The sequence below is a fragment of the Rhinopithecus bieti genome, unplaced genomic scaffold (assembly GCF_001698545.2).
Source record: "Rhinopithecus bieti isolate Rb0 unplaced genomic scaffold, ASM169854v2 scaffold_10614, whole genome shotgun sequence".
NCBI lineage: Eukaryota > Metazoa > Chordata > Mammalia > Primates > Cercopithecidae > Rhinopithecus > Rhinopithecus bieti.
Window position 1 is genome coordinate 1,769,866 of NW_016806893.1, and position 11,912 is coordinate 1,781,777.

Below are 11,912 nucleotides of genomic sequence, written 5' to 3' on the forward strand. Positions count from 1 at the left end.
ATATATATATATATATATATATATATATATATATGAAGAGCTACCTTGAGTTTTGAATTCAGAATGTTACAGGAAGAAATATATGTCCAATTCTAATTTATCCAAAAGCAGCTGGGAGAATTGCAGGGATTGGTCCTGACATGCTGCGTATGCAAGGTATAGCCCTCATCTGTGGTAGTTTGTCAGGACTTAGACTGCATCAGAACATTTATAGAGGTACATTTGAATGTACAGTTAGGATCTGATGTGGAACATTGTAAGATCATTGCTAGAAAACTTCGTCATAATTTTCAGTATTATTCTAAGTGAATAACCGTAAAGATTTTATATCTTAGCTTCCTTCCTTACAGTAAAAAACTATCTGATCTCTTGATCAGTATTATAGTAGCCACCTATCACCTTATCTTAACAAATTCTCAATTCCTGAGGTTTCTATGCTTTTACTTCTTTTATTGGGTTAAAATTGCTGTCATGACCTCTCTCTGCAGAGGGCTGCATCATTTTAGTCATTCTCAAGTGGTCTCTGTGAGCAATTGAAGAATTGCCATAAGATTCTAACCTCTGCTGTAACTATGGTTGTGTGTTGTTGGTTAGACCACTAAGTCTTATTAGCAGTTTTAAAAATTAGTTCCTTTTGGTTTAGAAGTTAAGACTAGATGCTGAAGTTTTGTAACTTTTGTTTTGATATCATTTCAAACTTAAGAAAAGGACAAAGAATTTCCAGTTACCCTTGACCCAGGTTTACCAATTATTGATATACTGTCCGTTTGCTTTATCGGAAGGCTAAATTGTTTTAGTTCTCATTTTCACCTTTGAGACATTTGGAATAAATATCAATGTTAACATAAATTGGAATTTTGACTTTGATTTTAGGACCAACGAGCAAACCAAGTACTTACCCTAGTCATATATAATCCAGCTGTATGGTTATTTGGTATTCAGTCCACACTTCATTTGACTTGATCTCCCTTAAGATTGTGTTTGCAGTTTTCTGAAAATCTGGGGCTATAAAAGCACCAGGACCTCCCTCGTAGGATCCCGTTTTAAGACGTGTGTTTGGGGTCCTTACACAACAGGTTACCCGTTAGCTTCAGGAAAAGAACTGGCTCCCAGTTCCCCAGTTCCAGCTTGATGGGTCTAATCAGGTACTGACCAAAAAGGTGGCAGTTCTTTTCCCTCATCTCTCTTCAGCACTCCCCGAGACTCTGGAGACTCTGTCATATCCCTGGGGCTGAACCTCCCAGGAGCCATTTGGTTGTTTTGGCATCTGTGTGTGCCAGGCCCAGTGCTGAAGACCTAGTAACAAAAGACAAATGCACAGGCACAGCAGCATTTTTGGGGAACTCATTTTCCAGCTGTGCATCTCAGGAGAAGCGCACAGCTCCCTCCTGGCTTTCTTAACATAGTGAGCCACTTCCTCTTTAGAGTCTCCTTACATTCCTTGAGTTTAATCATTCATGGATTCAGAGGAAAGTCTTTTGATTTTTGCTTTTCTTTAAACAGTTCATTTGAGGTTACCTACCCCAGTGACTTTGCACCAACCACCAAGAAACTTTTTTGCATGTTTCCCGCACCCTGTGCCAATCAAGGGAAGGGTTTAAAGGCCTGGTGTTTTTATTCCTCAAGGAAAGACTTTGCACAGTATTTTAAGGTTCAAGTGCTTCTACTTTGTGTTCAGAAGCAACTCTCATATATACTGTGAAATGACACCTTTTATTTATCCCTTTTTATTTATGCAGTATGTCCCCTTTTATTTTGGCAGAATTTTTTCTAAATGGTGGTTTAGCATTTTCAAGCACATTTCATTGTCCAATATTCATAGTAAAGAATGAGAGTTAACAATAACCAGTCACATTAAAACAAGATTCCTGCTGCCAATTGTGAAACCAGTTTTCTTAGGCGTGGCAGCTGGTGATTGAGACTGTGATCAGGAAAATTTCCACTATTTCATCAGGCCTAATAGGTAGATTGTGTCTTCAAATGAATTGTGTTGGTTTCCGTGCTTAAAGCACAATAGAAGTGGTGCAAGAATCTCCATGAGGGCTTAAATGGCAGTGATGGTTCAGGTGGTAGAGTTTGGAGAAGAAGGGATTTGCAACAAACCAAAGGAAAGAAAAGTAAGTAGCCAGAAATCACAAACCGGCATTTTTCTAAAAACAAAGGAAAAGGAATAAAAGAACTAATAAGTTTGAAACCCCTACCCCTCCCAAATGGGGGGGGGGGTATTTTTTCTCTGTCTATCTAACTAACCCATCTAGAAAACAGTTGACCAAATTATAGACTTCTAAATGTTCATCTGCTTTCTCAGTTTCAGTTGAAAAGAGACTTTGTTTTGCCTACTGCAGAACTTCTAGGTTCTTTCTTATAGTCTTGGGGTTCTTATTATAGATCGAAAATGTGAGTCGGCATAATTAAGCCATTCGGAGTCTTCAGAAGCAGTTCACTCTTGAAATGACTCCGTCCGCCTACAGCCATTTAAGATTTCAGAACAAAAACAGATCTTGATTTTCTTTTTCATGTTAACTCAAGCTGCTGCTGAGTGGGAGAGTCAGAAATGACACCAGCTCCACTGATTACTCAGCTGCTGAAGGATGATTTTTTAAAATGCACCTTTACTGTATATGGACTTCCTAATTTCCATCTGTAGAGCATCTTGGGGAGGCTAACATGTCACTCTGGATGTTCTTTTAGAATAAGATACAATCTATTTTTCTGAAGGCATTAGAGATAGCAAACATTTATTGTGAGTTTACTGTATACTGGGCACTGGGCTAAGCATTTTGCATAGAAAGTTTAAAATTCTGACTTTTTTGTGGGCCCAATCGTAAGTTTCATAATCAGTTCAATATTCAAATTATAGTAAGGTGCTTAAGAAGAACGCCTGGCTAAATGTGAGGGGCAGTGCCACGAATGGACTGAAACTTGATGCTTATTGCAAATTTATGCTTATTATTTGTTAAATTATAGAACCAAGGGAATATGAAAGCCACTGGAAAAAATATGAAACTTAGATCCACCTAAAAATGGCTCAAAGTCATGAGGATAACGTTTTTTGTATTTTCATTTTATTCGAGTGGCATCGTTTTTAAAAATCATTATGAATTTGACCCTATATAGATGTTTCCAAATCATTCTTTTCACCTTCATAAAATTCCTTCCTGTGGCTGTGAGATGCCTTGCCTATCAGTTTTCAAGCTTAGTTGTCTTTCTCATCCTTTACCATTTTAGCTTTAAAAAACAAAAGTGACAATTAGAACTTCCTGCCTGCTGGGCCTCACTGAAAGACTGATATTGGCCTGATAAGGAGATATTTATTTTGGTTTAGTGGCTTCAGAAATCCCTCTCCCTCAGCAAGCTTTCCATCATGGCCCCCCATCAGCATCTTCCCTGATAGCAGCGTTCTCTGTGTTTATTCTGGGGCTTCAGGCTCACCCAGGAGGAACTGATAACAGCTGGCAGGAGATAACATTCTCTAAGGGGCTCTCAAATTGGAATCCCTCAAGCCAGTCAGCCTAGAGAATACATTTGAAGGGTTCAGTTCTGGAGTTTCACAGAGTTCATTTCTAGACCTATCAGATAGCAAGCCTGGAGTTCTTTCTCAACTAATCAAGCAGGGACATTTTTTAGACGATGAAGGATATTTGCACAAAGGCTTCAGCGCAATCCCCCAGACTTGCTGCCTCTGAAGGCATCTCCACACATCGACAACGGCTGATGCCTTTAGTGCGTTCCTAGGGCAGGTGTCCTGACTTGAGTGACTGCCCTCCAATAATCAGAGCTCAAACTAAACATCGTATGTTTTACTTTTGGTTTCCAGGCAAGGCTGAGCAGGGAATTTTCAGTTTTCCCTGCTCAGATGGGTTTTTTCCTGAAGGCATCGTTTATTGTGTGTGTGGCGAGGACACAAGGCTGGCTGTGGCAGGGAAGGTCTAGAACTGTCCTCATTGCTGCTGTTCCTAAATAGTATCTTTACCAAGTAATAACGTGCCGTCTTTGGGAATAAGTGCCTTCCTTCTTAGCCTGTTCTGTTTTCTTGGGTGCGCTAAGTAATTGAACTGGCTCAGGAAGTACCTATTGTGGTTTGGCAGAGGTGACTGTCACGCCTTGTGACTCCAGGGGCCAGCACTGCTGAATCCTGGCTAGACCAGACCGAGCCTTGGTGAAATGCTGTCTGCACATTGCCAGGAAGGGTGGCATTCACTTCGCTAAGCTCCTTGGCATAGGCAGTTTGAACAGGGCTTTATCAAATTCTTATTCAACAAGAGTAGAGGTGAAAATTGATGACTGTGTATTACTTGAAATGAGTCTTAATCTTTCACATTTAGTTCTCAGGGTGTGCTGATTTCCTTTAGGTAAACCATGAACATCAGAAAGACTTTTATTAACCTATGACAGGGTCCCCACCCTAGTATTTTTCCACTCCATTAAAATGGAAGCTATCTCTTTTTTTTGAGACAGTTTCTCACTCTTGTTGCCCAGTCTAGAGTGCAATGGCACGATCTTGGCTCACCACAACATCCGCCTCCCGGGTTCAAGCGATTCTTCTGCCTCAGCCTCCCAAGTAGCTGGGATTACAGGCATGCACCACCGCGCCCAGCTAATTTTGTATTTTTAGTAGAGACGGGGTTTCTCCATGTTGGTCAGTCTGGTCTCGAACTTCCGACCTCAGGTGATCCGCCTGCCTCGGCCTCCCAAAGTGCTGGGATTACAGGCCTGAGCCACCGCATCCGGCATAGGCTATTTTACTCCAGCTTAAACAGCAATTTTCTATCATAAGGTCTGTACTAATGAAAACAGAATTACCCAAGGCTGCTGTTTGTTCTGTCCATGCTGCCATTGTCCCCATTTTGCTGAGGAGGAAATGGAACTGCACTTTTGAGTTGAGTGGCCCAGAGCCCTCTAGAATGAGAGCGCGTTGGAAGCCAGCTATGTGGTGATTGTGTCGCTAGCTGGTACTCAGGTTTTCTCAAGAAGGAGGAGCAAGTTAGGCAATTTTGTTTTCAGTTCTCTCTAGCCCGCTGTGTAATCGCCCCGTTTTCTTTACTTCAGCACAAACACAGAGCAATCTAAAGCAGCCGAGCACTGAGAAAAATGAACTCTGCCCAAAGAATGTCCCAAAGAGAGAGCACAGCGTCAAAGAAATCCTAAAACTGGACTCCAACCCCTCCAAAGGAAAGGACCTCTACCGTTCGAACATTTCACCCCTCACGTCAGAAAAGGACCTCGATGACTTTAGAAGACATGGGAGCCCCGACATGCCCTTCTACCCCCGGGTCGTTTACCCTATCCGGGCCCCTCTGCCGGAAGACTTTTTGAAAGCTTCCCTGGCCTACGGGATGGAGAGACCCACGTACATCACTCGCTCCCCCATTCCGTCCTCCACCACTCCAAGCCCCTCTGCAAGAAGCAGCCCGGACCAAAGCCTCAAGAGCTCTAGCCCTCACAGCAGCCCCGGGAATACGGTGTCCCCTGTGGGCCCCGGCTCTCAAGAGCACCGGGACTCCTACGCTTACTTGAACGCACCCTACAGCACGGAAGGTTTGGGCTCTTACCCTGGCTACGCACCCCTGCCCCACCTCCCGCCAGCTTTCATCCCCTCCTACAATGCTCACTACCCCAAGTTCCTCCTGCCCCCCTACGGCATGAATTGTAATGGCCTGAGCGCTGTGAGCAGCATGAATGGCATCAACAACTTCGGCCTCTTCCCGAGGCTGTGCCCTGTCTACAGCAATCTCCTCGGTGGGGGCAGCCTGCCCCACCCCATGCTCAACCCCACTTCTCTTCCGAGCTCGCTACCTTCAGATGGAGCCCGGAGGTTGCTCCAGCCGGAGCATCCCAGGGAGGTGCTTGTCCCGGCGCCCCACAGTGCCTTCTCCCTTACCGGGGCCGCCGCCAGCATGAAGGACAAGGCCTGTAGCCCCACAAGCGGGTCTCCCACGGCGGGAACAGCCGCCACGGCAGAACATGTGGTGCAGCCCAAAGCTACCTCAGCAGCTATGGCAGCCCCCAGCAGCGACGAAGCCATGAATCTCATTAAAAACAAAAGAAACATGACCGGCTACAAGACCCTTCCCTACCCGCTGAAGAAGCAGAACGGCAAGATCAAGTACGAATGCAACGTTTGCGCCAAGACTTTCGGCCAGCTCTCCAATCTGAAGGTAGGCCTTGAGAGAGAGCAGCCCGAGGGGCTGTGAGTGCATGCTTGTGTTTGTGTTTAGCTTGCTTTCCACGGGGTATCCATTTGCATTTGCAGTAGTATGAGCCCCAGGTTGGGAATAGTGGGTATGGATTCTACCTGGCTTTTGCCACTTCTAGCTCTTTGACTTTGGACAAGTGACTTCCCTTCTCCTGATTTTCTTCTGAATAACAAAAACATGAGGGGTTTGGACTAGAAGATTAGGTGAAACCCTGCTAGCCTGTGATTTCTGTGCTTTTAGTTTAAGAAAAGCACCATTCTGAAAACATGAAGATTTTTTCTTTTTGAGACTGTCCTGATGCTTTTCTTAAGATATTTGCATCATCAACACTTGAGTCTTTGAGCAGAAATGTTAGGTCTCAGGGCCAGCTTGAGAGCAGCGCTAACACATGTGGCTTCTTCCCAGGTCCACCTGAGAGTGCACAGTGGAGAACGGCCTTTCAAATGTCAGACTTGCAACAAGGGCTTTACTCAGCTCGCCCACCTACAGAAACACTACCTGGTACACACGGGAGAAAAGCCACATGAATGCCAGGTGCGCAGTATTTTCTGGGTAGACCTTCTGACCTTTGTAGAAAATGTCTGTGAGTCACCCTCCCATGTCCTATATAGCCCTTAGTTAAAGCCAACACCAGATTCTGCCTTGTCCCGGACTGATGGCACTATGGGCCTCCCCAGTGCTCTATATCTGCTGATGACCTGAGATGACACAGCCAGCTTCCAGTGGGTGGGAAAATGGTAGGGGAAATAAACAGCCACTCGTGTGCCATGTGCCCACATCCCCCTGTTTGCTTAATACCACACTGGAGGTGCCACAAGGAGGCTTCTCATCCCCCAGGTTGCTGGGTGTTGGCCTGTAAGCCTGTCCCTCCAATTGGCAACTCTTAATCTTCTGGCCTTCCTGTCTCCCTTCCCTGCTGTCTCTCTCCCCTACACTGTAGGTCTGCCACAAGCGATTTAGCAGCACCAGCAATCTCAAGACCCACCTGCGACTCCATTCTGGAGAGAAACCGTACCAATGCAAGGTGTGCCCTGCCAAGTTCACCCAGTTTGTGCACCTGAAACTGCACAAGCGTCTGCACACTCGGGAGCGGCCCCACAAGTGCTCCCAGTGCCACAAGAACTACATCCATCTCTGTAGCCTCAAGGTTCACCTGAAAGGGAACTGCGCTGCAGCCCCGGCGCCCGGGCTGCCCTTGGAAGATGTGACCCGAATCAATGAAGAAATCGAGAAGTTTGACATCAGCGACAATGCTGACCGGCTCGAGGACGTGGAGGATGACATTAGTGTGATCTCTGTGGTGGAGAAGGAAATTCTGGCCGTGGTCAGAAAAGAGAAAGAAGAAACTGGCCTGAAAGTGTCTTTGCAAAGAAACATGGGGAATGGACTCCTCTCCTCAGGGTGCAGCCTTTATGAGTCATCAGATCTACCCCTCATGAAGTTGCCTCCCAGCAACCCACTACCTCTGGTACCTGTAAAGGTCAAACAAGAAACAGTCGAACCAATGGATCCTTAAGATTTTCAGAAAACACTTGTTTTGTTTCTTAAGTTATGACTTGGTGAGCCAGGGTGCCTATAGGAAGTTGCTTGTACATAATTCCAGCTCTGCAAAGCTCTCTCAACAGCAAATGGTTTCCCCTCACCCCTGGAATTAAAGAAGGAACTCCAAAGTTACTGAAATCTCAGGGCATGAACAAGGCAAAGGCCATATATATATATATATATATACACACACACACACACATATTATGTATACTTATTTACACCTGTGTCTATATATTTGCCCCTGTGTATTTTGAATACTTGTGTGGATACGTTTGCATAGCCTTCCATTACTAAGACTATTGCCTAGTCATAATTATTTTTTCAATGATAATACTTCATAATTTATTACACAATTTATCATTCAGAAAGCAATAATTTAAAAAGTTTACAATGACTGGAAAGATCCCTTGTAATTTGAGTATAAATGTATTTTTGTCTTGGTAGCCATTCTTTGTAGATAATTTCTGCACATCTGTATAAGTACCTAAGATTTAGTTAAACAAACATATGACTTCAGTCAACCTCTCTCTCTGATCATGGTTTGAAAATGAGGTTTGGGTAATTAACTGCCAATGTGAGACAGTTGATGTGTTCATTCCTGGGATCCTGTCATTTGAACAGCATTGTCCATAACTTGAGGGTATATGTGCAGAATTACCCAAGAATAACTTAAGTAGAAGAAACAAGAAAGGGAATCTTGTATATTTTTGTTGATAGTTCATGTTTTTCCCCCAGCCACAATTTTACCAGAAGGGTGACAGGAAGGCTTTACCAACCTGTCTCTCTCTCCAAAAGAGCAGAATCCTCCCACTGCCCTGCCCACCCGCCGAGTCCTATGGCCGTTCAGAGCAGCCATATGACTTTTACGTCCATTGTATCATCAGAAAATGTGAAAAAGACAAATTGCCATGTTTTAAAACCACTGCGAAATTGTCCCCAAAGCATAGGTGGCTTTGTATGTGTGAGGTTTGGGGCTTGAGTCTGGGTGGTGTTCTGTTGTTGGTTTTTGTTGCTTTTTTTTTTTTTTTAATGTCAAAATTGCACAAACATGGTGCTCTACCAGGAAGGATTTGAGGTAGATAGGCTCAGGCCACATTTTAAAAACAAACACACAAACAACAAAAAACGGGTATTCTAGTCATCTTGGGGTAAAAGCGGGTAATGAACATTCCTATCCCCAACACATCAATTGTATTTTTTTCTGTAAAACTCAGATTTTCCTCAGTATTTGTGTTTTTACATTTTATGGTTAATTTAATGGAAGATGAAAGGGCATTGCAAAGTTGTTCAACAACAGTTACCTCATTGAGTGTGTCCAGTAGTGCAGGAAATGATGTCTTCTCTAATGATTTGCTTCTCTAGAGGAGAAACCAAGTAAATGTGCTCCAGCAAGATAGGCTTTGTGTCATTCTCTCTTTTATTCTGCTAAGCCCAAAGATTACATGTTGGTGTTCAAAGTGTAGCAAAAAATGATGTATATTTATAAATCTATTTATACCACTATATCATATGTATATATATTTATAACCACTTAAATTGTGAGCCAAGCCATGTAAAAGATCTACTTTTTCTAAGGGCAAAAAAAAGAAAAATCGTTTCTGAGACTTTGCTTAATAGTTGGTGGCCTCACGATCACATCGGTATGCCTGGGCACCCCTTGCCTACTGTAAGAGACCCTAAAACCTTGGTGCAGTGGTGGGGGCCACAAAACAACCAGGGAGGAAGAGATACATCATTTTTTAGTATTAAGGACCATCTAAGACGGCTCTTTTTTTTTTTTTTTTTTTGCCGCGTTATGATTATGTGGTCACACCCAAGTCACAGAAATAAAAAACTGACTTTACCACTGTAACTTTTCTGTTTCCCTCCTTACTAAATACTGATACATCACTCTTCAATCTATTTTATAATTGTATTTGACATTTTGTTCACATCAACTAATGTTCACCTGCAGAAGAGAACAAATTTCGAATCATCCAGGGAAACCCAAGAGCCTTACTGGTCTTCTGTAACTAGCAAGACTGACAGTTTTTTTATGTATCAATGTGTTTGATTAAACATAGTCCTTAATTGAAGGTAAACCAAAGGATCACATTGACATTAGACCAAACACTTTTGATTCCCAACTACTCGTTTGTTCTTTGTCTCCTTTTGTGCTTTCCCGTCGTGAGAATTTTTATAAAGACTTCCTGCTTCTCTCACCATCCATCCTTCTTTTTTCTGCCTCTTACATGTGAATGTTGAGCCCACAATCAATGGTGGTTTTGTTTTTTTCCTCTACTCAAAAGTTAAAACTGACCAAAGTTTGGCTTTTTACTTTGCTAGAACAACAAACTCTCTTATGTTTACATACTGGTTTACAATGTTATTTATGTGCAAATTGTCAAAATGTAAATTAAATATAAATGTTCATGCTTTACCAATCTTTGTCTAGTGTCTTGAGTGAAGGGTCAGTGAGCGACATCTGCATACTGTACAGATGGCACCAGACCAAATTTTGAACACCATACAATTTGCCTTTCTCCCTTGCACCCACCCCGGTTCTGCTTCAGCAGCACCCTCTGGGATGCCCTGATCTCCCTCAGCGCCTTCCCAGAGTATATTTGTGCGCGGTCTGACAGCATCGATCTGTCTCTCATAACTAAGATTTTTCTTCATGAACTATAAAGATGTTCCCTAAAGGAGGCATTTCAAGCATCAGCCAGTAAGTGGGAGACGATTTGTTTGCTTTGTGAACTTGTACATTTTATTTTGTCAATGGACATCGAGTGGTGAGGAGATAAGGAGGACTTGGATCACTTCCAGAAAGGCCCTGCTAGCTCGTGTCAGTCTGTGTGTGTGTGTGGAGACTCAGCCCACTTGCGGGTGTGGGGCCCTGGGAAGCTGGGTCGGGGAACACTGCTCATTGGTGACAGCAACATCAGTAGCTTCCTCTGGGCAGGCCATGGGGAGTGCCCTACAGCCCATGTTTACTCCTTCACATGTAAGACATGTAAGTACATTTGCTATTTGCCACTTGTCCTTTTTTTTTTCTTTTCTTTTTTTTTTTTTTTTTTTTACAAGGTTTTGCTCTGCCACCCAGGCTGGAGTGCAGGGAAATGATGATGTCTCACTACAGCCTTTATCTCCCAGGCTCAAGCCATCTCCCACCTCATCCTCCGAGTAACTGGGACTACAGATGCGCACCCCCAGGCCCAGCTAATTTTGTTTGTTTTTGGTAGAGACGATCTCCCTACGTTGCCCAGGTTGGTCTCCAACTCCTGGACTTAAGCAATCCTCCTGCTTCGGCCTCCCAAAGTGCTGGTATTACATGCATGAGCCACCGCACCTGGCCTACTTGTGCATTTAAAACAAGTTTCCAGAAAGCTACTTTCCCAGAATCTGAGCATTGTTAGTGGGAGAGCCAGGGATCTCGGTGGTATGGCCATGTGACCCCGTGTGATGGGAACACGTCTGCGTGCTTAGTCATTCATGCTCAGAAACTAACCTGTCTCCAGAGAAAAGGCTCACATAAATTCGAGTCTCATTTGATAGATGTAAGTAGGAGATACTTCTAGAAAAGTGATACTGCATTCAGTGAAAAGAAAATCTAAAAGCCCTTTGCAAGTGGTTTTCATGCTTCCCATTTCATCTATTAGCAAATTTATGGTTTTATGCGCATGCCGACTTCATGTTAAGAAAATAATGCTTCTGCTTACATTTGGACACTCAAAACTGCCTGATGTTTTGTTTTTAATGTTTCTTCTTTAAATTCACTTAAACATCTGTGCCAAGAATTTGAAATGCTGCCAACATGTAACTGTGGAGTTAAGAAAACCAGAACCCTATTGTCATAAAGGTGCCAAATGGTGCTGGTTATACTCCTAAATTCTACAGTACCATTGTGGTAATAATTTTTCAAAACAAAGCCCAATAAGATCCTGAGTGTAACAGCTAACTACCATAAATCATAGTTCTTTACTTGGCAAATCATTTCTTTTTTTCTTGAGAGTTATATATCTTGGGAACACTTGTGGACTTAGCTGTTTAATGAAACATTACATAAAAAGATAATATTCACTAATGAGCCGAAGTGCACCCAGCCAAAGTCCATACTGTTGAATCAAAGCTTCATCCAGCTGTTTGTAAGACAAAGTAAGACTGAAGAAGTCACCTTTTTCTGAGTTTACC

General features: G+C 43.2%; 1 protein-coding gene across 3 annotated transcripts in view; it reads left to right on the forward strand.

Annotated features, from left to right (window-relative positions):
- The window catches only part of PRDM1 (PR/SET domain 1), a 26,728-nt gene extending 16,563 nt beyond the window's left edge, over positions 1-10,165 (forward strand). For all 3 annotated transcript variants that reach the window (XM_017878566.1, XM_017878568.1, XM_017878567.1), the window contains 3 exons: positions 5,050-6,158; positions 6,603-6,731; positions 7,138-10,165. In XM_017878566.1, coding sequence (XP_017734055.1) covers positions 5,050-6,158; positions 6,603-6,731; positions 7,138-7,713 — 1,814 coding nt within the window. In that variant the 3' untranslated portion in view covers positions 7,714-10,165. The remainder of the gene's footprint in view (positions 1-5,049; positions 6,159-6,602; positions 6,732-7,137) is intronic.
- The last annotated feature ends 1,747 nt before the right edge of the window (positions 10,166-11,912 follow it).